This window comes from Penicillium maclennaniae (genome assembly GCF_028827695.1).
Source record: "Penicillium maclennaniae strain IBT 15551 chromosome Unknown utg000007l:1.0-4884863.0:1.0-4888362.0, whole genome shotgun sequence".
In the NCBI taxonomy this organism is placed as follows: Eukaryota; Fungi; Ascomycota; class Eurotiomycetes; order Eurotiales; family Aspergillaceae; genus Penicillium; species Penicillium maclennaniae.
In genome coordinates, this window is record NW_026623219.1 from 4,250,010 (window position 1) to 4,275,023 (window position 25,014).

The following is a 25,014-nucleotide window of genomic DNA, read 5'->3' on the forward strand; positions in this document are numbered from 1 at the left end:
ATATCGATGGAGCTGGTATACTCACCCTAGACTGGCATTCCATACTGCGAGTTGCTCCACAGTGAGCTTATCAAGTTCCTGTTTGGAATGGTGTTTCGGAAATTTGACGGTGTTTTGCCCATTCCATTGCTTGAGATTGCTTTCTGCTTTCTCCAGAGCTTGACGACAATCATTCTTTAGAGAATTAAGATTTTGTTTAGCGGCACGAGGCTTTTTCAGCTGGGCAAAGAGGCTGTGGTAGAGACTTTTGAGTAGAAAACATTGCAAAGTTGAGGTTGGGTGATGAAGTTGACTCTAGCGTTAGAGTTTATAGAGGCTCCTGATAAAAGAGAAGCGTAGGTGATATTGACGATAGTGGTATCCGAGACGTCAATTTTACGGACGTTAACGTTGATGAGAAAGGAAAACGGTATATTTATTTTGAGACTAACCAAAGTCCGCGACGGTGGGTGATATAGCGCTAGCAATGAACCAATGTTAGTAGCTTCGTAACTTGATTAGGAAAAACTGAATCTGGAGAGATGGAATCGGGAGAGATAGAATCAAATTTCAGCTGATAACTTGAACTGGGAGTATTTGAATGACAGACCTGAAGAAGTAAGCTGAAGGGTTACGATGTTGGCTGTGCTATATTTAAAATGTAGTCTCATCTAATTGCGCGGGACCAAAACCATCTTTGCGTGAATAACTTCAAGAAGTTTACCCATTGCGACTAGTACGGTCAGAATGTACAAGTTCAGACAACCTGCATGACTTGGAAAGTAAAAGGAATATTCCCTATTGATGTGATATACAGACACTAGCAAAAGCCAGCGGCGAGGAATGTATTCATCTATTGCGCTCGAAGATAAAAAAAAAAACGAAAGAGACTGGTATCGGATGAAATGCAATAAACTACAGCTTAGCCTTCTCGGGCTGAGCAGCCAAATCAGGCATGAGAACATCGCGCAATTCATTAGCAGCCTCGTTGAGGTAGTAGCTCATACGGTGCGCACCGAGACGCTTGCAGACGATGTTGAAGTTTAGGCTATATTTAATTAGTATGGACAAATCATCGGGTAGTATAGGGGGTGGGTGGATGCTAACCTGTTCTCGTTGATCATGTAGGCAATTCCGAAACCGTCATCAATGACCTGGCTCCAGCCATAGCCGTTGAAGAACTCGGAGCTCAGCTGGGAGCTGGAAATATACCAGGAGCTAGAGTAGGTGAATGCGGGATCTTCGTAGATGGAGGGCAATTTCTCGCCGGGTTGAAGGAGCTTCTTCAGACCGAAGAGGTGACGGTCGACACCACGGCCGTCGCTGGCTTCGAGTGTGTACTTGGTGTGTTGGGCGAGGGCGGCGCGGAACAGCTTGACGACTTCTTCACGGGACACGTTGGGGTCGGCGAAGGCCTTGCAGAAGGCAGTGCTCTCATCGGAGACAGTGCGGGTTGTCTCGGTGCGACCCTCTTGGAACTTGCGAGTGGAGGCGGACTCATAGGTGGGACGGTTCTTGCCATACATCTTGAAGTAGGCGAGTTGGATGACCATTTGGACGTAGGCGTCGGGGCTGCACTTGAATTTCTTAATCAGGCCCTTGCCGTAGCCCTGATATGCTTGGACAACAAGCTCATGCGCGCCGATTTGCTTGCGGTGATATTGGGTGGCGATGTCGATGGCCTCGTTGGCAGCCTCATTGAGGTTGAAGGTGAGGGGCCGAGGGCTGGGCAGCTGGGAGCGAACGGTCTTGGGGGAGAGGTCGATCTTCTTGTTGAAGATCACGTCGTTGACGTAGTCGCTGAGACGGTGGGTAGGTGTGCCGTCCATCATGCTGTGCTCGCCCATGAAACCGGCGGTACCATTGTCGTTGACGATGAACTGCAGAGGCTTATCGAACCAGCGGTTGGCGCCATCACCGTGCCAGTACTGGTGAGCGCGCTCCTCCAGAGTGATGGGCTTGGCATCGTCAAGACACACAACGAAGCCGGCGGACTCGATCTCCTTCAGAATCTGCTCATTGGCAGGGTCGGCAGAGACAAGGGTCTTACGGGCAGCATTCCAGTGATCACGGTCAGCCACAGTCAGTGTACCGACCGGCGGCGCGGGCTGAGCGACCTCATAGATGCGCTGGAACTGCTGCTCGAGCTCGGAAATGTTCAAAGCTTGGCCGTCGACAACGACGGGAACCTTGAAGAACTGGTTCTTGCGCACAACCACAATGTGCTCGTTCTCAGCAGCAGGGTACTTGCGGGGGAAGTCCTCAACATCACCAGGGACACGGCAGCAGTTGAACATGTACTCGTACGAGTTCATAGCCATGGGCTGACCGCGCAGGTACTCAGGCTCGAGGGAACCAGAGTCAACCTGGCCCTTGAATTCGAGCACGGCTGTCGCAATAGCAGCAGCGCGCTTGGCGGGGTCACGGCGCTGACGATCATCACGGTAAGAGTAGAAGTAGGAGACGTATGGAATGACGGGGTCACGGTAACTCAGGTAGGCAGCGGAGTTCCACCACTCAGCAATCCAATTCTTCATCTTAGGGTCCGCAGCACGTTCCAAGAGGCGCTTTTGCAGAGGCTCGCCCTCGCCGCCGGGGCGAATGAACGCCTCGACGGCCTTCTTGGTGTTCTCGAACTCGGTTTGGGAGACCAACGGGTGAACGGACTTCAAATACCGGCGGCCGGTCTCCTCGAGTGAGGGAACGGGCAGACGGGGCAAGGAGTCCTCGAAGCGCAGCATTTTGCCCTTGGAGAGATCCTCCTTGTATCCTGTGGGAAGTCAGTTGAAAGTCCCATTGTGAGGAGCATGTGATCCACTCACCCTCAGGCACCGAAGACGCTTTCCGAGCAGGGGCCATGGCGAGGGTCTATAGACGGGTCAGTCAATTGCTCTCAAACGCAACTGTCGAGCCAGCATTCTGGCAGCTCGTGGCTGCTGTGCTACGGGGCGCGGAGGTGGCCGTCTTACCGTGCGGGCGAGCTGTGATGTCGGAGGGAGTCGGGGCCTGGACAGGGTGGAGAGACGGTTTCGCGCAGAGGCAGCGAACATCCCTCTCAGTTGTAGATGGCTAGGAGTTGGGGTATAGAGTAGGAAAAGAGGACGAGAAGTAGTCTCTCAAGATGTTAGGAGAAGGAGAAGCCAAATAAGGAATTCGCCCGTTGTGCCTCGGTTGTTGAGGGGGAGGCCGACTCGGCGGTAAGAACGAAACGGGTATTGTCCCGTACTGTCACACTGCAAGGGGACGGTCCCGTCCGGGCGGGGATTTTGCGGGGGGCCTTTCCTCGGAAAAACGGGCCAAGAACCAAATACCGTAAGTTCACTCGTTTTCGGTATTACACAGCTGGGCCGAGGTCAGCTGGAGCGAGAACCCGGGGACGTGTGACTACCTGCGCTGGCCAGGAATCACCGAGGATGAGCCGATACAATTTGATCTTGTGGGCCTATACCTTCGTGATGGTGCCATTTATGTAGCCTTTACGGAGAAACGGAGCATCAAAAACGGCCAACCCGGCCCGAGAAAGCTTCGGGGCCCCAGCACAATATCGCAGTGCGGGGAGAGCTTCTACTTAGCGCCCGGTCCAGCCATAAACCATACAAAGGTGCGGAGCACAAAGCTCCCCGCGGAGAGATGCATTAGAGGTAGATACTAACATACTAAGAATACTAAGTACTTGAAAGAAGCGTAGAAAGGGACAAAGGCCCAGGTATCTCCCAATCCCCTCCTCAGCATCCCTTCATCCGTTCCCGTTGCCCCGGATGCCAATAGAAACAGATCAAAATACGCACGCGCTATTCGCAGGTATCAACGCCCCAAGTTCAAAACCAAAAAAAAAAAAAAGCAGACAAATAGAATAGAAACGCCACCTTGGTCCCGGAGAGGTGAATAAAGATACTCGAATACTGTGAGAGGAAATGAAGCAGTCATTAGGCCATTAAGAGACCGGCTGGACATGTGTCGGCTGCTCCTGGCCATCAATAGTCCGGGGAACCTGCACTCCGCTTCGGCGCAGCTCATCCATCTTCGCCATGGCGGGCCCCGTGCAAATGCGACCCGTCTGCATTAGAGTGCGTAAACGCTTGCGTCGGGCTTCGCCGCTTCGCTCCTCGCCGCGCCCAACCCCGTCGTCGACCCAGTCCACGCTATGCACCATGAAACTCATGCCGTCGTGACGGCCCTCGAATTTTCGAGATTTGAGGCCAAACATCACGGTCGAGTCATACTTCTCGAGACGAGGTAGAATTAAGAGTGTTATGTGAAGGTCTTGGTCGGGAGGAGGGACGGGCGGCAGACGAGCCTCTTTCTCGTGTGAGTCCGATTTGCCATCCGCGGGTTTGTTTGCGGTGGACTGCGGCGCATGTTGGTAGATATCCTTGATTTCCAGATCAAGCATGGACTCATCAACATCCTCGCCCCAAGCACCCCGAATGTAGCCCGAGTGGATAGCAGCGGCAACGGGGTCCGAGTCGTCAGTGTAGACACCGGTGCCCCACAAGGCTCGTCGTGCACAGATCTCTTCGCGGTGGGTCGAGTCAATGCGGAATCGTGGTACGCGAACAGTGAATGTGCAATTCTCGCGCTTCTCAAATCGAGGAAGAGGTCGGGGAGTTGAAGTGTAGCCGAATTTGGAGCTCTCTGCGGAAGACTTGGCAGATGGAACTCCGATACGGGGATTGTAGAGTGTGGAACCAAGGTGTTGACGTGGCAAATGAGACACGCTCGCTAGAAGAGGCTCGAGGTTCACGGTCGTGCGTGGCTCCCGGATGGGAGATGCGGCTGCAACAGGCCGAGGCGCATGATGGTGGTGATGGTGATGATGGTGATGATGCCCAGCGACGACATCGGCCGGAGTAGACGTACGGTTGAAAGGATTGACAGATGACAGAGATCGATGCAGTCCAGTGAGAACGGCAGCTTCCTCTTCCGCCTTATGACGGTGGTGATGGTGACTATCGGAAAAGGTCAGTTGATGTCATGGAACGAGACCGAAAAGATACATACTGGTGATGATGGTGGTGAGGATGGGTGTGACGTGAGCGACGAGCTGCTCGACCAGAGACCTCTGAGCCATCCAACTCCATCTGAGCATCATCATCCCGAGATTTCCTTGCCCTCCTTGTGCCAGAGGCAGATGTTGGGCGTGCAGTCTTGTCATCAGCTTCTCCATTGACAGGACGGCTATTGAAGCTATCACGCTTAAAAGGGCTTGCAATAAGCGGCGTCGACGGTCCACTGCCTACAGATGCTCCTGTCATACCTCCAACACCTCCAACACCACTACCAATTCCAGAGAAGACTCGTCCCAATTCATTTTTGATGCCGGGTTCTCCAGAAGGGTTGATGAACGGCGCCTGCGCACCCTGCACAGCCTGGGGAAGTGGAGATGCGCGGCCACCGCGTTTAACATCAGCACCCAGCGATAGCAGGTTGCGGTGCTGCAGGAGCTCCTCACTTCCCTTGCGCCGACCTTCTTCTCCAAGTGCACCCAGTCCAATCGTGTTCGGCCCGGATGAGGAAGCCGAATTCGGGTTAGATCCCAAGCGCGGAGGCTGGGGTTGTTTATTTGAATAGAGCGATTCGCGAGGAGAGGAAGAGGGCTGACTCTGGCCAGTTTGTAGCGAGAGCGGAGGCTGACGGCTACCACCAGGCTGAGAGCCCAAAGACTTGGTATAGCTCTGGATGGCACCGAACCCAAATCCAGCCCCAGCCTCCGGTGCAGGGAACCGTTTACTTTCGGGGGAGGGCGGATGCGAGCGACCTTGCTCCCAGGTCGAGACTGTTGGCTGACGCTCGAGCGCTTCTCTCTTGCCATAGATCGATGAGCCGTACCTCGCTGAACTGGCAAATGAACCTTTTGGTTCGGCTCCGTGCGAAGCCCGCTCTCGATCGCGTTGTGAGACATCCTCCGAGCGGCGATCCCCAAAGAGACTGCCAAAACGACCATGAGGATCCCGCCCGTGAGGATCAAGGCCAGCATAGGAGGCCGGAGAGGCCCGTCGACCAGGTTCAGAACGATCTGCCACACCTGCGTTTGGGCGTGACAGTGGGCTGTATCCAGACGGGCGCGTAGAAGCCTCGGCATTGGGTGGTTGACTGCTCGGTCGGGCGATGGGCCCACTGAAACTCATGCGTCGGGGCTCGCTGTTGGGAGGCTCGGCAGCCGTTATTTGAGGTGATGGGTGTGTTGAGTGCGGCTTCTCGGGGAACTGCGATTGCGGTGCATGTGAGAATCCCCCATATCTATTCTGCTCACCACTCAGTAGACTCGATCCTCCGCCCGACCCAGATCGGTAAGGCCGACCCTGCTGAGACCTGGAGAACGACTTTTCAGGTGTATGTGATCGGCGCAAATTTGACTGGTCGAATGAGGACGGCCGTGCTGGGGCGGTAGGTGGTGACATGGCTGCAGATGCTGGTGTAGGCGCACCGCCGAACTGAGAGGTTGCCGATGGCCGGGAAAACGGGGCGGCCCCGTATCTCGGGCCGGGCGCTCAGCGTCTGCGCCTAGCATGGCTGAGATAGACATGCTACTGCCTGGTCTTTGGGCCTGACTATGTGGAGCATCGCGGGATAAGAAGGAATTGGTGGGCGCGTTCGCTGATTGTGATCGCGAACCGTAGGAGTAAGGAGGAGACGGTGGAGGCATTTGGCGAGTGCCAAAAGAAGGGGGAGCTGAGTTCTCGTGGGATCCTATCAAAATTTTAATATTAGTATGGAGCAAAATATCACAGCGGGTTTTGTAAAGCAAAATGCGATGATGCGATGTTGTCACAAGGTGATGCGCGCGATCCGCTTAGCGCAGCGCGAAATATCGGATCCCAGTAACTCACCGTGGCCGGGGCTGCCACTACTGCCCTGAGATGCACGGCGCGCAGAGTCAGGAGGGGGTTGGTTCATGTCGCGCGATCATGAAGACTCCATATCACCCAAGGGAGATGATAAATTGAGGACCGCGAACCCGTGACTCCGGAAGCTCAGTCGCTAATCCCAAAGGGGACTAGCGTAGATGAACCACTCTAAGCCCCTTGCAGACTAGTGTACCCGAGCGGCGGATCTCAGCCACTGGGGATAATTGCATCAGGGTAGGCTGGGCCCTGCCAGTGCGATTCTCTGGAGGCCCAAAAAGTTCTGTTTGAGCTGCCTGGTCCCTAGAGTTAAGCCCCATCGCAATGCTCATCAACCTCGGCCCCATCGAATGTCATCTGCCTCACGTGCGGAGTGACGGGGCATGGAAACTCTGAAACTTTGGAACCACGGGACAAGTCCGAGCCCAATCTTGTGAATCCGGGGCACCGAAGACGCGCGCAGCTCAACATCACAAAACACGAGAGAGATTCTGCCTACCTAGTCGATATTGACCACTTTGTGGTTGCGAATGGTTTCTGCGATGCGCCGACGGTTGCGTTTTGGATTCTAGACTCGCGTGTCGACGATGTTGATGCGCAGTTTGATTCCGCGGTGGAGACAGTTGAGTTCCGCCATCATTCTGACCACGTAAGGGGTGTGGCGAACGCGTAGCCGGGGCGTGAATCTGGGTGGGAGAAGAGTAGTCATGGCGGTTTAGGCGAGGCTCAGCATCGCGGCGATCTGGACGAGGATCCTGGGCCGCGGCGTGTGAACGGGGTCGATCTTCGCGAGACTCCTGAGAGTTGCCCAGGGGGGATGGTCGGGGCGGATAGGAGCTCTGGTGTGGGCGTCGGAAATAGTCCATGCTAAGCCCCGGGGCGTAAAATGGGCTGGAAGAGGATCAAGGAAGATTTCTTCAAGAGCAATCTGGGACGGAAGAATGGCGGTGGAAAGGAGGAAAAAAAGAGAGGGCCCGGACCTGACTGTACGATCGGCGCTTAGCGCCGCGAGCCGATGTGGGACGTTGTGGGAGGTGCGGAGAAGAGTGTGTCTCAGGACAGAAACCTCGATCAAGTCTATTTTCCGGGGGTCGAGTTTTAGCGAATGCAAAAACACGGTGAGGTTCAGCAGGTGAATGTCTCTGTGCTGGATGACGCTCGTGCGCAAGGTAACGGGTCTCAGTTCGGCCGGATCCTTGATCTCATTACGTTGTGATGCGGGAGTATCGATCGAAGCCAGAATCAATAGTATCGTCTAGTGCGCTCTGGAGTCGACCTGTCGATTTTACATTTCCCTGGTCGAATGTTCCAACTTTTCGGAAGGTGGGCTGCCCAACCCATACCTAACCGAGTTAGGCAGCATGCAATCACCCTGTGTCAACGGCGCAGCCCCGGAGATCCGTGCCTGGTCCCAGGTATCGACATAGATTCAAAACCGAAACAGTTGGCACCACAGACCGCGTTGTGGCCAGTCTCAGACGTCCACGGTGTGGGTCATACGTGTACATGACGTTTTTGTTCAAGGTACAAATAACATCAATCTGTTTAGACATTGGCATTGGGTATCCTAAGCAAAAAAATCGAATATATCATACAAGACCCTTCACATGTCATCATACGCAAATCGGTGTTAGATGGCCATTCATGAAATCGTCACTGGAAATGTCTCCTTTCGCGATCCAGAAAAGATCCGAATAGGGGTGGTTCACACAGTCCGTGCTGGGCATTAACTCGCCCGTTACCACCACAGTTACTGCGCCCGGGATCAATTCGGCACCATCCCAGTGAGTTAAACGACCAAGCCGACGTAGAGTATCAAGGCGCAACTCGAGTACAGGGCACAAGTTATCGAGCGGGGATTTAGCATCTAGGATGAGCATGAATGGATGGTCGGCGGCCATACTCGACGTCTCTGGGATCATAGGGATCTGGGAATCGGGCGAAGGCGCATTGGATTCTGGGCGTCTAGGGAGCGAGCCGAATTGAACGTGCAAGTCATTTAGGGGATCGTGGCCGGATACACCCATTTGCAGCTCGTTGTTGTGCATCCAAATGTCGGTACGGAAGCCTTCGCATCCGGCAGCAACGGATTGCGCAAGGGCGTTGGGTCTGGGGTCGGAGTGGGGGAAGGTGCAGATATTTTGCAAATTGCGGTGGCTTAGCCGCGACACCATTGCAGGGCGCGACAGGGCCTTAGTGGGAGGGAGCGCACGCAGACATTGGAATGTCGCCCTAAGACATCATGGTTAGATAACGGCCACGAAGGTGAAATGCGACTGCAATGGACTCGTTGACTTACAAGCATGCCAAGATCAGGCACGTGGCGCGAATTAATGTCTCTTTCCAGCGCTTTTGAGTTGATACCAACCATTCGGCAAGAAAAGTGCCCAGTCCCGGAATACATTCGGTGGGATGGGTGCGGAGCGGATGATCATCCAGCAACCAGGGGTCGTATTCGTACCGGGGGTTGGACGTCGAGTCCAACTTCCCCTGAAATATTCTTTGGGAAGAAGCATTTTCGGGGCACCCATCAGGCAAGGAACGATACGGTGTGCCAGAAGGTGTATATAGCGGTGAGGGCCCGTGAGGATGGTGCACTGGCAGCGGAAGCTATGCGGCAAGCCGGGAGGAGAGCCATGGTATATAAGCTCGAACAGAGCTCGAAAAGCACGATACGCACGACAAGCACAAGGTTAAGGCCAAGAGCGGGTCGCATCGCGCAATTGTGGACATCTGATGAGGAGAAGCACGCCATCGTGGTTGGCGACAGCACCCCCAGATGATCGCGTCTGCAAGAGTAGATTGACACCAAGACCGTGATCCAACGGCGAGTCGAGTCATTGACTTCTAGATAGTGACCTCGAGCGCCGTCTTTCCATGTGCCCATTCCAACACTTGAGGTATGGATTTCTTCACCAAATGGAGGGACGATCATCCCGGGCCAAGTGGATCGCACACAATCGACGTGCGGAGTGACATTTGTGCTGCCAAGACCGCCAAGTAGGATCAAACCTCCCTATTTGACTGACGACTCTGGTTGCAAGGGTCCATCGTGCTTCCAACTGTCGGTCTGGCCGGTACTGTGATGGTGTCGACCTAAAATGGTTCGCATTGCAGCCAGAATCAACTCTCCACCAGTCATTCATCTCATCTTGGGAGGACTGAAAGTAAACATGATGAGGCATGGGGCAAGGGTGAGAGGCAAGGTATGATCCTACAAAGACGGTCTGTCGTAATATTTACTGCCGGCATCAAGTCGCGAGAAGTCGTGCGCAGAGTGGGTCCATGAAGATTATTTCCGATCATTCACATTTACGATGAATATGGCGACATGGATTCAATTAAACTTGTATCCGTCCCTGGATCTCGTATCTCGTATCTCGTATTTGACATTGATGCTCATTTCACAGCAATTGCCGAGTCTTATAGTTTGGCTTGCGTAGTATCTTGGGGGTTTTGATCCAGGATCTTATTCTGCAACTTGTCCAATCGGGCCTGGGAGGACTGGAACAGCCGTGGCAGTCCCGTCTCCTCAAACTTGGCTCCCCTCAGGATCATCTTGGCGATGCCCTCTGCTGCAAGGAAGATCTGTGGCATGCCATGACCTGTGAATCCCGCCAGAATGAATTGCCCATCCTCTCCCGGGACGTGACCGACGTGTGGTAGCCCATCGGACAAATAGCCCATGACTGAGTCGTGTTAGCTATTACCATAGTTGCTCTTTTCTCGCTTCGGGTAGGAAGGCACTTACTTCCAGTCCATACTCGGTCCGTGTAAGCTTGGCTATCCTCCCACCCAACAAAATTCCGCTGCATGTACCCATCAAAGTATCGTACGGCGGACTCCAGAACACGAGAGTCGTCCAGCTTTGTCAATGAATGCACTGCGAGCCCCTCCAACTACAATAGATCCGTCCTCACGAGGAATCAGGTAATCATATTCCCATCCACTCCATCGCAAAGTACACGTGTTTGTTAGGCGCGGAGCCGTCGAGGCCGGAGGAACAGCGATGCGACAGCAAGTTCCCCTGACTGGAACAATTTTATCCTTGAACTGGGCCGCTAGAGCTGAGGTGTAGGCATTCGTTGCAAGCACCACCTTCTTTGTCGTGACAGCGCCGCGCGATGTCTCGACTCGCCAGGATGAACAGAAGCCGGGTCACTTGACTTGGAGATATTTGAAACCGCAGTATGTGTCTGCAGTACAGTCATGGAGCGTCATATTACAGTGCTAGTGTCTACTAAATACAATTCTGAAAATCAAGTCATGAGAGTATCGTAGTATAACTGAATTCGAAACCTATTGTTGTCAACAGCAACTTCTCTGGTGCTTTTGAATCGATCCGCTATGCAAAGTCGTACAGTTCAAAACCAGATATATAAATCATTAAATTTGTGGAATTTGATTGAGTCTTATCCACCTTGCCCAAAGAACACTTCCGCGTCGAGCTCCAAATTAGTGGAAGGCCAATCCGGATTAAGGAATTCCGCCAGCTCGCTCATATCAGGTTGAATAACACTTTCGCCCCCGGATGTAAAGCCAGACATTGGGCTAAATGAGGAAAGCTCCAGGGTATTTCCACTGCTCTTGTTCTTCATGGATTGAGTCCAGTTCTTGAATGTGGCGTAAGCGGAAGAGGAGCTGTTGGTAGTCAACTCGGTCGAGCGCGAAGAGTCATCATGCGATGATAGCTGGCGGATGGCGGCTTCGATGGATTCGATATACGAGATCTCAGATTGAGAGGCAGTTCCCCCGATCATTTGTCGTATCAAGGTCATCCCGCGTGTTAAGCCGTCTTGGAGCCTTTTCGATTTCCCCGAGTTGAGTGTCTCTGCAAGAATTACCAGAAGAAGCCGCCCGGCATGAGCTATCGGTTCGGGTGGTAATTGGCCGATCACTTCGGTCACAATGTGGATTGATGATTGCAGATGAGTTGGGCGCCAGTACTCCTTGACCTACAAAACGTCAGCCTGCGAGTTCCAAGATACATGACAGGCTGTACTAACCCCTGGCGCGGGAGTGTCTTTGTAACAGTTGGTTGTACGACGTAGCTTTTCCGAGAAATTCCAATGTGAAAACTCGCCAGAGTAGACTGCCTCCAGTTAGCTGTTGCAGATAATCAGAGACAGCCAATTGTAAGAACCCACAGGCCACATCTCGAGACACGAATTGAACATCAAATGATTCATTGACGCCCAAAAGGCTTTCCACCTCACTATTCTTCGAGCATTTCGACACGATCCAACTGATATACTCTTCGTCCAAGGGGACATCACCGAGGAAGTGTCGTACAATATGTTCGAGGTTTTGGACCCGTTGATCACTGTCTGTTGGAACCGGCGGAGGAGGCTGTCGGGACACCACAAATGTCGCTTTCTTAGGTGCCGGTTGTTCCTGGAAATGACAGGGTCGACTCAGTCGCTGACATCTCCAGCACGGAGGGCCGCCCTCGCATTTTTCCTTCTGTCTTTGGCAAGTATCACATCTTTCCGACGTCAGCTCAAGCAAAGGCGTCAGATAGTCTTGAAGATCTTCTCACATACGCAAGCGAGGCTCGTCTCTTGCTCCCTGGTCCTTCCCGCTTTCGTTTGATTCCCTGAGGATCGCCTTCCCTGGTATCTTGCGACATTGGGTGGCTGGAGTCAATCGTCCTGTAGGTCAAGATGGTAGTGGCAGATGAGGAAGATGCAAAGATTCGGACCTTCGAGCGTTGTGCATCCGCATGGACGCAATGGGTTATCAGTGCCTGATCAAGTGGAAGCCGCTAGATTTACGCTAGACAGGACAAGGATGCGGGGTATGCTCCGGGGCCAGTTATGAAGCGTAGATGACTCTTGTCGGACCTAGTCTGAGGGATGAGGGTCGAGATATAATCGTGCATTCGGTCTCTTGCCGTGTATCGTAACTCTCCATTGGCGGAGCATGTTTAAGATGCAGCTATCGTCTTAGTCGAACTCAGACCCATAGAGTGAGGCCGAGACCGGCATCATCAGTAGTCACTTGCAGTATGATCAACTCGTTCTGTGGACCTTTGTCGCATCTACACTATTGTATAATGACTGTGAAATTGTAACTAGGTTAATATGCGAGACGAGGGCGTTCAAAAGCACGTGGCGTCAAATTTATTGTCATCGATCATCTCGGTCTCACTGACACATCGCCGAGTCTGGGCCTTGCAATTAATATTGCTGCTGTCGAGTAACTAACAATTGAGTGATAACTCCCCTCGTCTGGGTACCATAGACCTTAGGGGTTTCGAACTGTTTTGGTCAACAGTGGACCCTTCCCCCGGATTCGGCGCCGGTCCAGTGAATCCTCTTGCTGGGAAAGGTATAAGCACCAATGTCCCACTTCCCTCATTGCACTTCACCTTCTATTTCATTTACAAGCGGTAAGTATCTGACGGGCAAGGATGAATGATCCAATGAGTAATGTAATGGTTCATTGTACATTTCAGGGTTCGGCGCTGCAGTTCTCTCGCCGAATGGTAAGCTCTGAGAAGCCCCGCATCCCCCCGTGACTCAACGAAGGAGACTATTAAAACATCCTTATGGCCATCTCTTCAATCTCATTTAACTAGCATGATGGATCATCATCTAGAGCCCATGATAGTAGCTGATACTAGACAGCCTACTCTGTCAGAACGTCTGTCAGTGAAACGCGTCACTGTGCTCACGGGTCAAATACTAACACAATCACAGACAGCCATTGCTCATCTTAGCTTCTTCAACAGCCCTGGTCTTTACGGGATGCGGCATCAACTTCACATTCGGTGTCTACCAGGACCTATATGACTCAATGTCCAAACTTCCCAACACACCCTTCACCGGTGCAACCCCAGCGCAGATCGATCTAATTGGCACATTATCTATCGCGCTCATGACAATAGGTGCCCCATTCACAACAGCTTGGAGTAAACAATATTCGCCTCGATCCGTCATCTGGAGTGGCGGAATAATCTACTCCGTTGCACTTGTTCTTGCCAGCGTCAGCCAAGCTCTCTGGCAGTTCACTCTCACCCAGGGTCTCCTTCTTGGAATTGGAACCTGCATGGCCTACATGCCCTCCGTGACCGTAGCCCCCACCTGGTTCTCGAGCCATCGCGGCCTGGCCATGGGTATTATTCTTGCCGGAACCGGTGTCGGGGGTGTCGCCTGGCCCTTGGCGTTTCGGTATCTCATTGAACGCGTGGGATTCCGTAATTGCCTCCGCATCACCGCCGGAATCTCCTTCGTGATGATCATGGCATCGGGCTATTTCATGCGATGGCCCGACAGCCATCTGACTCGTATTCGGGCGGAGAATGCGGCGAATTCGCGAGCAAGCTTTCTGCGTATTCCGTTGGTCGACTGGCGTGTTGTGCGCACTCGGAAATTTGCCGCCCATGCCTTAGGAGCAGCATTTCAGTCGGCGGCATATTACACGCCAGTGTTCTTCTTTGCCTCTTTCGCGCGCACACTGGGTTACTCGCAGGCCACATCAGCCAATTTCATTGCTATCTCGAACGCGGCGAATGCTGTGGGAAAGATTGCCATCGGATACGCCGCAGATCGCATGGGCCGGTTGAACACATTGTTCCTGACCACGTTGTTCTCATCTGTGGCTGTGCTCGCTCTTTGGCTCCCTTCCTCTCTATCGAGTAGCCAGTCTAGTGGTAGTACACTGTTCATCGTGTTCACCGTGTTCTACGGTGTATTTGCCTCAGCCTATGTTTCGCTGTTCCCGACAAGCCTGGTCGAGCTATTTGGAGTGCAGAACTTTGTCGGTGTAAACGGCGCGCTGTACATGGTCAGAGGCTTCGCCACATTATTAGGTACTCCTATGGCCGGTCTGTTGATTCGTAGCAGCCAGCACCAGTCGGCGGACTCGCACAGTTATGTGAACACTAGTATTATGGTTGGTGTCTTACTGGCTGCTGCGACCTTTGCAGTGCTTTGGGTTAGGATTGAAGCCACTGTGGTACTGGAGAGGGAACAGGGACAGCGCAGAAAATGGTTGATGTAAGTAGCATGAGCTGGCTTGCTACTTTCTGGAGTTAAAGGAGACGGACGGAGTTGCACTGGGCTGGATATTCGGATGCTTGGCGGGTCTTCAAAGCACACAGTCGCTCAAAATAGACCTCGATAATTGAATGCCGCGGTGCGCCAATCCTAAAATAGAGGGAACAAGTATTATACTTGATCAGGCATTGGAAATTTGTACCGTAGAAGACTAGGTGGTTTCTGTTATCAGAAATTACCAATGTCGATATCTAAGTTTGAAAGAACTGCTTCCTGTACGATAATACGATGTACCTGGTTAGGAGTGCTGTGACAAGAAGTTCTCGTTGAATAAGCCTATTTCATGGAAAGCAGTCCTCTCAGATTTTGCTCCTTGAATCAACCATGTCAATTCTATGAGCTGGCCACTGTCGTCTGGAAGTCTTCCGGGTCACGCCCCAAGAGCTCTCCAAGGAGGGGCGATACATAAGCTGCCTCGCCTCGCCGGAAGGCTTCAAAGGTTGTCGTCCACACCTTGGAGTGATCCACTCCGTGATAGATGAAGTTTGGCTTGACCTGAGGCTGCGCGGCAAATTCATCTTCGGAGACCTGGTGGATCTTGACGGGTACATTGGCCACTTTGCTCAAAATGTCCACCGTCTCCTTCAGAGACACCACACGACTTCCAGAGAGCAAGACGGCCTTTTGAAGATACGGGAAGCTCTTCGGATCCTGGACAAATCTTTTCAGAAGCTCAGCTGTGCCTTCACCCAGCTCCTCACGCTTAACCCAGGCAATGCCGGGCCCAGATCCGTCGTGTGGGATCTTGATCTCAGAAACAGGGTTCCGCGGGTCAAAGAATGCCGTGTAAAGTGGATACGATTCGGAGTACAGGCCTTCGCGAACTACCGTGTATCCAAAGTCCTTCTTCGTCTGGGACAAATGCTCTAGGTATTTCTCCGTGTCCAGGTGAGCTTGCATAACATGGGCCACGGAGACTTTGTTCTCGGGCCTGCCACCATACCCCAAAGAGCCATAGAAGATATGCTTTACTCCGCTACGAATTGCGAAGTCAATGGCAACCCGATGACGCTGTTCATGTAAATCTTAGTGTTGGCACCGCCTTGAATAGATGGGGTTTGTTTCCAGCACCTACCTCAGATCGGTGTTCATGCTCAACCGAAGCATATGAGATTAAGAACAGAGTATCCACATCATCGAAGGCATGTGAAAGGCTGTCATCATCGTCGTAGTCTGCCCGCCGCACTTTCGCACCGGCAGAAGAAGCGTCACTCAATTTCTCGGGGTGACGAGCGATGAAGGTCAGATTTTTGGACGGCAATCGAGGTAGGAGATGCTTGACGGTGCTGCCACCGATACCGCCAGAGGCAGGGAAAACAGCGACTCTATCGAAAGACATTATAGAATGTGTTCGTTGTTGAAGGTCTGAGATATATGAGAAACTTTCTGGAATACGTGAGAGTGACGTTTGCTTGTTATGCACTTGGGAACCCTGTCACTGATTTGTAACACAGTCGGCTTGATTAATGACCGGTCGGACAGTTTTGTTACTTGTAGATGCTACAACAAAATCATTTGTCAACTCGGGCGAAAGCGACGGCGACTTTTTGACGCATACTCGGATTGCCGACCCACTCGGATTCGGATTCGGACTCGGACTCGATTTCCTCGGCGATCTCGTTCCGGCAGTCAGGTGATAATCTTGGATGGTTCATACATTTGTCTCGATCAGTCATCTCCTCTGTTCAACTTATTATTCGTTTAAAAAGTAGACTCTCTGCTACCTGACAAAGCGAATCGTTCCAGTCATCACTGCAAAAACTTGAAGTTGCCAGTGACACTTTGGCCATTTCTAGCCACCATATCTTGGAGTATAGGCACTGGTGGCTATATGGCCTATGAAACAGAAGCCAAGAATCTTTTGATTCTGTGCCTATGTCCCCAAAAATGAACCAGTCGGCACGAAATAGGCAGGGGGCTTCCAGGGATCCCTTACGGCGATAACTCGGAGACTTCCCGGTTATTCAGAGATCTACGTAATTACTAATTGAAACGGCCATCCTACTTCGGTAGACAACATATTCTCTTTGCTAATCGACGCAAGTAAAGCATTCTCCACCCAATGACAGAAGACAGAGCCTACGGGCTCGAGTCCTTGACGGAAATGAAATTAAAGTGGACATTCACCCGTCGTCTCTCTCCAGGACAACATAATCATTCATGGCCATGTGCCGCGTATAGTTGGGTGTGGACGAACTCATAACCAGGCATTGCGATGCCGAATACTTCGCGCCGATTCTTTCCATTTCTTTTCGATACACAATTTCTGACATCATGTCGACTTTCAAGCTTGTCATTTCTTTTAAGGTCGTTGATAGAATGAGCTTTAGGGCATACATACGTGTGCGCACACTCGCGACCCACTTTCACATGCAACAAGTACAATTCACATGCAACTAACATGTAAGGTGTAATTTGATGACATTACAATCAATAACTGTGATGTAATATTGCTCATATTGCTCCATGGCTCTAATGCATCTATATACAGCCCCATGATCATTGACTTCATAACTTCATGGACCAGGTGTCTGTGCCCTTTCCCCTAGCCCCATAAGACCACCGGCGATCCCCATCATGCGTCTGTCTAAGATGTCTTCCTCGCTGTCTAAAGATGCGATACTTCGGCCACGAGAACGATGAACACCTGGGCTTTCTGGCGCACTGTTGATTCCATCCTGACCTTCGCCTTCTAGGTCGAGGCGTTTCAGCTTAGCTAGGAAGTCTTGTGCATCGCTAGACTCGTCTCTCGTACGCGTCAACCGGGTCATTCGGGAAGATGCGAATGAGGAACGAGATCTTCTGCGGCGGCGACGAGAATGGGGAAGCCGGCGGTGGATTGTCGTCGTAAGATGACGAGGTGATCTTGCTCATGCTTATTTCCAGTGGCTTGTCCTCGTCAGCAGAGGACTCCCCTGTGAAACGGCGGTGGTGGTTGCTATAGTAGCCTTTTGCGCTGCCATTACTCTTCGTTGAGCCTCTCCATCTTGCAGAAGTTCGGACACCAGAGAGCTGAGAGGTTTGAAGAAGACTGTACTCGGAGCCGTCGAGCTCCATGGTGTCGAAGATGTTCTCGATCCAGCTTGCACTGCGGTTGATATATTTCCATGCATCCGGGAAGAATCCCGCCATTTGCATGAACCCGTGGGACACTCCTGGGATGAGCGAAACCTCGACATGATCCTTCTCATTGAATTCATGTGCAGACTTCTCCAAACCCAAGTCTTGGCGCTCATGGAATTGATGAAGCTTCGCTTGGCGCAGTCTGCCTGCGAAGATGACCGTATCGTCAACCAGGGGATCACGCTCGCCAGTTAAAATGTAGGTCTTGGGAAATGCCGCAAGTAGTGAGTCTGGCGCCAGAACGGGTGACAGATAAAAGTCTGTATTGAAATCCGGCCGGTGGTGAGGGCCGATGTAAAGAATGATCATAGCTCGCATCATCTCCGGAGTGAGTATCCGATCATGCACATAAGATATCATTGATGAAACAGCCAGTCTTGTTTTCAAAGATTGAGTCTGGTCCTCCGGTGCAGGAATCGTATTCTTGCTCAGGTCCTCACTCTTCTTCAGCTTGTCGCGGAGTGCTTTCGACGTCTCGGATGCAACATCAAGTGTCTCCGTTTTCTGGGGTGATTGCTTCGTGATCGCAGTCAAGTCTTCAACAGAGTGCCCTGGGGAGGTATAGGGGGTTAATTTGCGATATTGATCCTGCTTTCGCTGCAGAATGCTTCGATTGGTCTGGCGAGTGTCTTTATCCTGTATCAACGACATTTGCTCGTCAGTCATCCAGCTCTCAACTCTCACACTCAGAGCCGGGTATGCCAGGACTAATCCAGCTGGACGGGGAAGCACATCCTCGCCTTTCCAGCCCCGTGCCATGGCTGACTGCAACACCATCAGTGTCATGCCGACGGCAAGATTCCCACCCGCACTTTCCCCAGTCACGACGACTCGAGGGCGTGTTGATCCACTCAATCCGAGACAACGGCCATGAGTTGACATGATAGTGTGATAAACATCGTAGCACTCATGCAATGCATACGGGTATGCGTATTCTGGAGCCTTCTTGTAGTCGATGCTCAAAACTGGCACCTTCAGTCGACCCGCCCACGAGGACAGCTTATCTTCGGAGTTGCGAGGCCCCATGGCAACAAAGCCACCTCCTGGAACATCTAAGATGATTGTACTTTGATCTTTGAGAGCACTCAAAGGCCCGTCAAAGTACAACCATGCATTCACAGGATCCGCGTGAACGGAGTGGAGCGGGCGAGCAATACGTATCGCCCGAGGCGCATAACGGGTCAACCTCGGACGGAGCAGGCTCGCCAGCACCCATAGGTAGGGCGTCGTTGCCTTGTTCCATGACACACGCAGATGCTCCAAAGTCAAGGTGCCTCGAACGCGTCGAACCTTCTCATCCGCCTGTTCCGCAGCAATAAGATAATAGACGGTGAAGACCAAGGAAGCCAAATCTCGCAGCCATTTTGGCTTAATCTTCATCGCTGTCCAGAAACCGGCATCCAATCCAGTTGTGATCCATGTAGCGCGGAAGAAAGATCGTGAGTAGAGATTCGCCAAGGGTTCTGGACATTCCAGTCCGACGATCTTGGCAAAGTTGCGGCTGAGGTAGAGCCAGAGGAAGATGATGACGGTGGTTTGCCAGGCACTTAGCCTACTACTGAAATATCGAGAAAAGGATCGAAGAAAGGGAGGACCATGTTTGTTTCCTCTGCGGGTTTTAGGAGTTTAGCTCCGAGATATTCCTGGACCAAATATATCGAAGCACTGGCTCACCGTAGTAGATAAAATGACCAAAAAGAAACAACGGCGAAAACCTGGAATTTACGAAACCGCGTAGAAGGTCTCCCTAAGACGTGATCTGCCACTGACATTAGCATAGATCATGACAAAAGTGAGGCGTCTTACCTATCATATCTACCCACGCTGCATATAGAGCACACTAGCACCTGAATTGGAGATTTCTTGTGTAACCGAAGAGAAGAAGAAATCTAAAAAAATGATCCTGCAGATAAAAGCCACAAGAGGAAGAAAAATGCAAGGGAACTGAAAGTCAAGTGAGATACAACTTTCACATGTAAACGCTGTCACATGCCAGTGACGCCATCAGCTGACTCTGATCAACAAATCAGGGGTTTGATTGGCGGTCAACGTGGGGGGTTTTACAACCCCGTCTTTTCAACCCCAGTCCCTAATCTTAGTCAGTACCTTCGCTGACGCACTACTGTTAGTTTAATGAAAAAATTGGTGGAACTATTATTTCTATTGGCAATTAGTGGATGGAAATACGCTCTGGGGCTCGCTAAGAAATCAAGCAGAATTTGACAAGCATTCATTTTGTGTTGCTCAACCAGATCACGCGCGATGTATGCTCAGAGACTCTATTTTGCTTTCATCACCTACCCATCTTCACTACAGCTTTTCAGATGCGTCAATATTCTCCAATAGACATCCTCGGCAGCATTTTTCCCAACGATAGGATCGAGATGACCATACCCCTCGGCTAGGAATCTGCGATAGTGCCTCTCCCCGAACCGTCGGCGCAACAACTCATAGTCCTTCAGCGTTGATTCGGGATTGAATACTTGGTTTTCGGTACCCGAGACGAAAAGAATTGGTAGCCCTTGCAGTCGCTGCAAGTTCTCATCGGTGAGAAGAGAATGTGACTTATTGTCGGTACATCTCCCTTTAGTTCCCATGCGAACCACTTGCTTCATCATCGTCGTGTAGGTCCCTTCGAAAAATTGATGAACGTTGTCATGAATACCCACGTCAAGGTTCTCATGGTTCCATAGTAATCCAAAGGCGAAAGATGTTCGACGGCACGCCGTGGATGTGCACCGGTCTCGTGTATTCCCCACGGGATAGAATCGAAGCAAGGCATCGAGTAATCGTTGAAAGATAGCATCTCGGGCGCTACTGCAAATTGGAAAGAATTTCCCTGCGATTAATTCGTATAGTTGGATCAGAAGAGTGGTCCGTCCTTTGACCGCATTCCAATACCCGAAGACCATATTTATGAAGACGGAGTTTGCAGTGACACCGAGAAGGTCGTTGCTGGATATGGTCCCATCGAGGAGACCCATGCCGAGAGCCACAGATCCTTGACAGTGGGCTATTACATATGGCTTCAGTGTCTCCTGGTCTCGAACGAAATCGATTGCTGCGGCAACATCGAGACGGCAGTCGAAAACCGTAGATCTCTGGGCCACGGCGGACTCAGCACTCCAGCGAGGTGAGAGTGCGTAACATCGGTGTCCACGCTCTGTGAGATAATCGATCATATTGCAACGCAAGAACGGCAATGCATAAAGGTTGTGCGCCGCCATCCCCGTGATACCTGGAAGAAGTAGAACTGGCGGAAGGGTTGTGCTGTCTCTCGAAGTATCTTTCTCTTCCGAAGGAAGAGGATGGTAAACTTCAAGAAGCACTTGCACACCATCTCTTGCTTTGATTTTGAATGCTTTTGAAGGGATATTTTTCTTTGAAATGATCTTCTCTTGAGGCGAGGGGCAAGGAAAGCGTACAGGAACGAAGGGGCTGAAGAAGAAGAGGCTCACGTGAAGCATGAAAGCGAGTAGAAAAACTATCAAGTTCCGAAAAAGGCCGGCTGTCAGAGCTGTGTTAGGCCGGAACGTTTGCATTTGCCTTTGGAAGTCCTGCAGTGAAATATAAAGGGCCCCTGATCCAACTATTGCCCCATTCGAGCGAGTGATGCGGACGTTGACCGTGGTTGTAGCGTCCCAAGTCTTCCTGACGGAGAACGCCATGTTCGAGTTGATAACCTTGTGGCCATCCAGGAGATATTGCCTTCCTTCTACTGAGAGGAGATGCAGTTGATATGAGATGCTCGACGACTCTGCCTTTTCTTCCATCGGCGTAAAAAATTTTACAGTTCCCTCAACAATTTTAAGAGTATTTGCTGATAATGCGTAGCAAGAAACTGTTCCTGTGCACTTTCCTTGATATCCTGGTCCTAGAAATACAAGTCATAAGTGTGAGGTCACACAAAAGGCCTCTCTGTTTCTCACCTTTCTGGGACTGGCAGATGTCTATCGTGAGAATCATCCGCATGGCACAAGATGAGCTCTCTGCAATCCTTTCATAGTGTGCGAGAGGTTCTTTAGTCGCTCCAATGCAAATGTGACCATATAGAGTCTCCGTAAATTGCCATCCAATGGATTTTGATTCGACGTTCCTGATTTTGTTGCGGGTTTGTTGATTCCTTGAGACCCTGGGCTTGCTATAGGTATTCAAAACACCGTTCTTGGTAGCAAGATCAGCTGAAAGACCACATTTCTTGGCAAGCAGTTCGACAGAACGTTCTGAAAGTGCCGTTATGGTTGCGAGCGGGTTCACACCCAAGGCTGTTGGAATTATGGCGGCATCACAGCACACGAGTCCTTTGTACACTTCGCTCCCTTTACCAGTAAAGACCTCTCCCAGGTGATTAGTAGCGCCCGCACTTCCCGTACCATCACTGCTCATATTGGCACCTCCTAGTGGATGAACAGTAATTTCCTCCTCGTGGCGCCCTTTGTCCAATTTAGCAAAGGCCTTCGACAAGGTAGATTGTCCTTACCATAGAAATATGAGAAACCCATGCTTGCTTGTGTACAGCCGAATAATGTACTCAGCAAATCTTTAATCTTCTTGAAATTTTCGAGCCGACCTTCTGAGGGAGCTTGTAAACACAGCTGGTCATTTTCTAGGGTCAATGTTATCTCGTTGCTGTCATGAGACATCACGAGATATGTTGAAGTCCGCTGCAATGCCCCGTCACTTGCATATGGACCAAGTACACAAGATTTCAAAACACTCAAAGTCCTTCTGGTCCCCTCCCGAGGATTTGAAAAGAAGAGCCTGATTTGGTCTTTTATCGTCTGCATAGTGAACATCATTAGAATCACTGGGTTCATCGGCTCAGGGATGCAGCCATCCTGGATGATGTATCCAGAAAGAGGACTGTCTACGGGGTCAACAAGACGATTATCGATCACTCCAGTGATAGTCGGACCCGGTGCCTCAATAGCGTGGGAAGATCTGCGGGCAATTGCGTTGACGTTGGTTTTCCCATTGTACCCTGAACCGGAATCAGACGTGAATACTTGACAGCGCCAGTTCAGACATACCAAACAATAACATATCACCATTACCGGAAAGGTTTCGTCCAACAAGCGGTGACATCTGTAGCCCACACTGTCTAGACCTTAGCAAGATCTCGGTTGTACCTAGAGCACCAGCCCCAAGAAAACAGAAATCTGTCTGGGTATGAGAGGTTAGTATGTCATGTTCCTTTTCATAGCTCAGAAAGAGCTCTGTTGCATTGGCACCTACTGCCTTAACCCAAAAGAGCTGTTCTTTGAAAAAATTCTTGAAAACAGATCTGCCACTCCCATGCCACGCAAAGTGAACAATGTACCCATCCTCATCGGGATTCTTCTTCACAAACCTGACCTCGCATCCGCAAAATATTTCCGCGCCCCAATTCCAGGCATCGGCAAGATAAGTTGTTGCTACCGAGTTTTTTGAGCCATCGTTGAGACCAGTAGTCTCATGACCTGATCCTGTATTCGCTTGCATTGGCACACCAACATTGTTATGACCACTGTGAAAGAACGTGGTAAGTGGTGCCCTATAGAAGTTCTCCCCTGTTCCCAGGCGCTTTGAATCTTCTTGCAAATGCTTAAGTTTGCTCAAACTTGGATGCCCTTCAGGGTATGTAGAAGGCTGTAGCATTGTTTCAGCCCGCAAATAGTCTGCCTTGGTAAGTTCAAAAGCTTTGAAATTGAAGCGAAGATCACAAGCCTTACAATCATTTAGCACTGATGGGTCATTTCTGATCTCCGGTGGCCATGAACTCATTGCTAGTGTGTCTTCGTCTGCTTCGAGAAAAACTCCCGCGTTTATCAAAGAGCATCCTCCGAGCCCTTTGGTACGATTCAGAAAATACAAATGTATGCCTGGGACTTCGATACATACCATGAGCTGAAAATGCATGTTGCCCGTTCCCTAGGACTAATTGAAAGAGCCGAGTGGGGTTTCCAGGCGATACCCAGTTCGACAGGAACGAATTTTTGGAAGATTTCCCTGAAATATTCACATCCATGAGGCATTGAGACAGGTTGTATGGAAATGAGCCAGCTTAAGTGCATGTTAGCATCCGGATAACAATTAGAAGTCTCATGGTTCATAACGGCCAAGTTCCCATCAGTGGAATGCGAAGTGTACTGACGTCTTCTTTCCCAGCCGAGCTCCAATACAGCAACGCTCTTTCCTGCTCGAGCCATACGACTCGCTGCAACGCCAGCTCCATAACCGGATCCTATGACCACGACATCATACTCCGATCTCATTAACTCGAATGGACGACTTAGAGTCGGATAGTCATCCGTCCTGTGACTATGGCTTGACCTCATTGCTGTCTTTCAATAGCTTTCAGGTGTAAGATGTGAAGCGCCGATAGAGTTGTGAAAAGCTGCGCAAGAATCTTCGAGCCAAAAGGGCGTCGCTGGACCTGGACCGAGCCCAAGAAGATTTCAGCTAGAGACTCCTGCAACAATCGAGATGACAACAGACAGATACGTGGTTCCTCTACTCGACGCTGTAAGCTTGCCATTTGGGACCTCGGCATCGGAGATGCAACTCAGAAAGAATAAGTAGACTCAGGTAGACTCCGATAGGATGATTCAAGTCCGATATTGTTACAGGCTGGCCACGCACGGGCCGTCGCGCTATATTCGAATATGTATCCTTTGGACCCCTTGCATTGTAAGCGTTCTTTTGCAATACTTCAAATGCCTGTTTGAGGTGAATTGTGACACAAATAATGAGGACTTGTTTGATCTCTCATGATATCTCTCCCACGACTTTGGAACATCTATGAGCTCTGTGCTATTGATTCTTCGCTGGTGCAGTTTCTCGAGTCTGGAGTGATAGAAAACAATTATTTCGAGTCCGTTCTTACGTGTCAGCCGGTGGGGGCTTTGCGCATAAAGGAAGGCGTGCTCCTCATATCTTGGTTGTGTACGATCCAATTATCGTAAGCGGCAACACGGCGGTCAAACCGTTCCTCAACCCATGTTGCATCCAGTAAAAGCTAAAAGGTT

At 51.1% G+C, this 25,014-nt stretch overlaps 9 protein-coding genes across 9 annotated transcripts; 2 read left to right on the top strand and 7 right to left on the bottom strand.

The window, feature by feature from the left end:
* Window positions 1-894: 894 nt before the first annotated feature.
* Window positions 895-3,029, bottom strand: N7477_008791 (carnitine O-acetyltransferase CAT2; the record flags this gene model as incomplete). Its single annotated transcript, XM_056970454.1, has 4 exons — window positions 895-1,027; window positions 1,087-2,749; window positions 2,802-2,847; window positions 2,949-3,029. 4 exons carry the CDS (start codon window positions 3,027-3,029, stop codon window positions 895-897), a joined length of 1,923 nt encoding a protein of 640 aa, XP_056820486.1.
* An 884-nt stretch (window positions 3,030-3,913) lies between these two features.
* On the bottom strand, window positions 3,914-6,876 carry N7477_008792 (uncharacterized protein; the record flags this gene model as incomplete). Its single annotated transcript, XM_056970455.1, has 4 exons — window positions 3,914-4,928; window positions 4,981-6,456; window positions 6,504-6,669; window positions 6,810-6,876. The coding sequence occupies 4 exons, from the start codon at window positions 6,874-6,876 to the stop codon at window positions 3,914-3,916; spliced, it is 2,724 nt and encodes a 907-aa protein (XP_056820487.1).
* A 272-nt stretch (window positions 6,877-7,148) lies between these two features.
* Window positions 7,149-7,497, top strand: N7477_008793 (uncharacterized protein; the record flags this gene model as incomplete). The annotated part of the gene is made up of 2 exons (XM_056970456.1): window positions 7,149-7,190; window positions 7,243-7,497. 2 exons carry the CDS (start codon window positions 7,149-7,151, stop codon window positions 7,495-7,497), a joined length of 297 nt encoding a protein of 98 aa, XP_056820488.1.
* A 940-nt stretch (window positions 7,498-8,437) lies between these two features.
* On the bottom strand, window positions 8,438-9,462 carry N7477_008794 (uncharacterized protein; the record flags this gene model as incomplete). Its single annotated transcript, XM_056970457.1, has 3 exons — window positions 8,438-9,056; window positions 9,124-9,314; window positions 9,373-9,462. 3 exons carry the CDS (start codon window positions 9,460-9,462, stop codon window positions 8,438-8,440), a joined length of 900 nt encoding a protein of 299 aa, XP_056820489.1.
* Window positions 9,463-10,247: 785 nt separating this feature from the next.
* N7477_008795 (uncharacterized protein) lies at window positions 10,248-12,453 on the bottom strand (the record flags this gene model as incomplete). The annotated part of the gene is made up of 7 exons (XM_056970458.1): window positions 10,248-10,513; window positions 10,576-10,707; window positions 10,790-10,957; window positions 11,245-11,779; window positions 11,831-11,916; window positions 11,972-12,309; window positions 12,368-12,453. 7 exons carry the CDS (start codon window positions 12,451-12,453, stop codon window positions 10,248-10,250), a joined length of 1,611 nt encoding a protein of 536 aa, XP_056820490.1.
* Window positions 12,454-13,308: 855 nt separating this feature from the next.
* N7477_008796 (putative MFS monocarboxylate transporter) lies at window positions 13,309-14,828 on the top strand (the record flags this gene model as incomplete). Its single annotated transcript, XM_056970459.1, has 3 exons — window positions 13,309-13,311; window positions 13,454-13,473; window positions 13,526-14,828. 3 exons carry the CDS (start codon window positions 13,309-13,311, stop codon window positions 14,826-14,828), a joined length of 1,326 nt encoding a protein of 441 aa, XP_056820491.1.
* Window positions 14,829-15,217: 389 nt separating this feature from the next.
* On the bottom strand, window positions 15,218-16,223 carry N7477_008797 (uncharacterized protein; the record flags this gene model as incomplete). The annotated part of the gene is made up of 2 exons (XM_056970460.1): window positions 15,218-15,895; window positions 15,960-16,223. The coding sequence occupies 2 exons, from the start codon at window positions 16,221-16,223 to the stop codon at window positions 15,218-15,220; spliced, it is 942 nt and encodes a 313-aa protein (XP_056820492.1).
* Window positions 16,224-17,620: 1,397 nt separating this feature from the next.
* N7477_008798 (putative lipase) lies at window positions 17,621-19,387 on the bottom strand (the record flags this gene model as incomplete). The annotated part of the gene is made up of 1 exon (XM_056970461.1): window positions 17,621-19,387. The coding sequence occupies one exon, from the start codon at window positions 19,385-19,387 to the stop codon at window positions 17,621-17,623; it is 1,767 nt and encodes a 588-aa protein (XP_056820493.1).
* A 923-nt stretch (window positions 19,388-20,310) lies between these two features.
* N7477_008799 (Glucose-methanol-choline oxidoreductase C-terminal) lies at window positions 20,311-23,644 on the bottom strand (the record flags this gene model as incomplete). Its single annotated transcript, XM_056970462.1, has 5 exons — window positions 20,311-21,881; window positions 21,937-22,440; window positions 22,488-22,988; window positions 23,038-23,170; window positions 23,243-23,644. Coding segments are annotated over 5 exons (3,111 nt in total), but the record flags the coding sequence as incomplete, so codon positions are not given.
* Window positions 23,645-25,014: the final 1,370 nt, after the last annotated feature.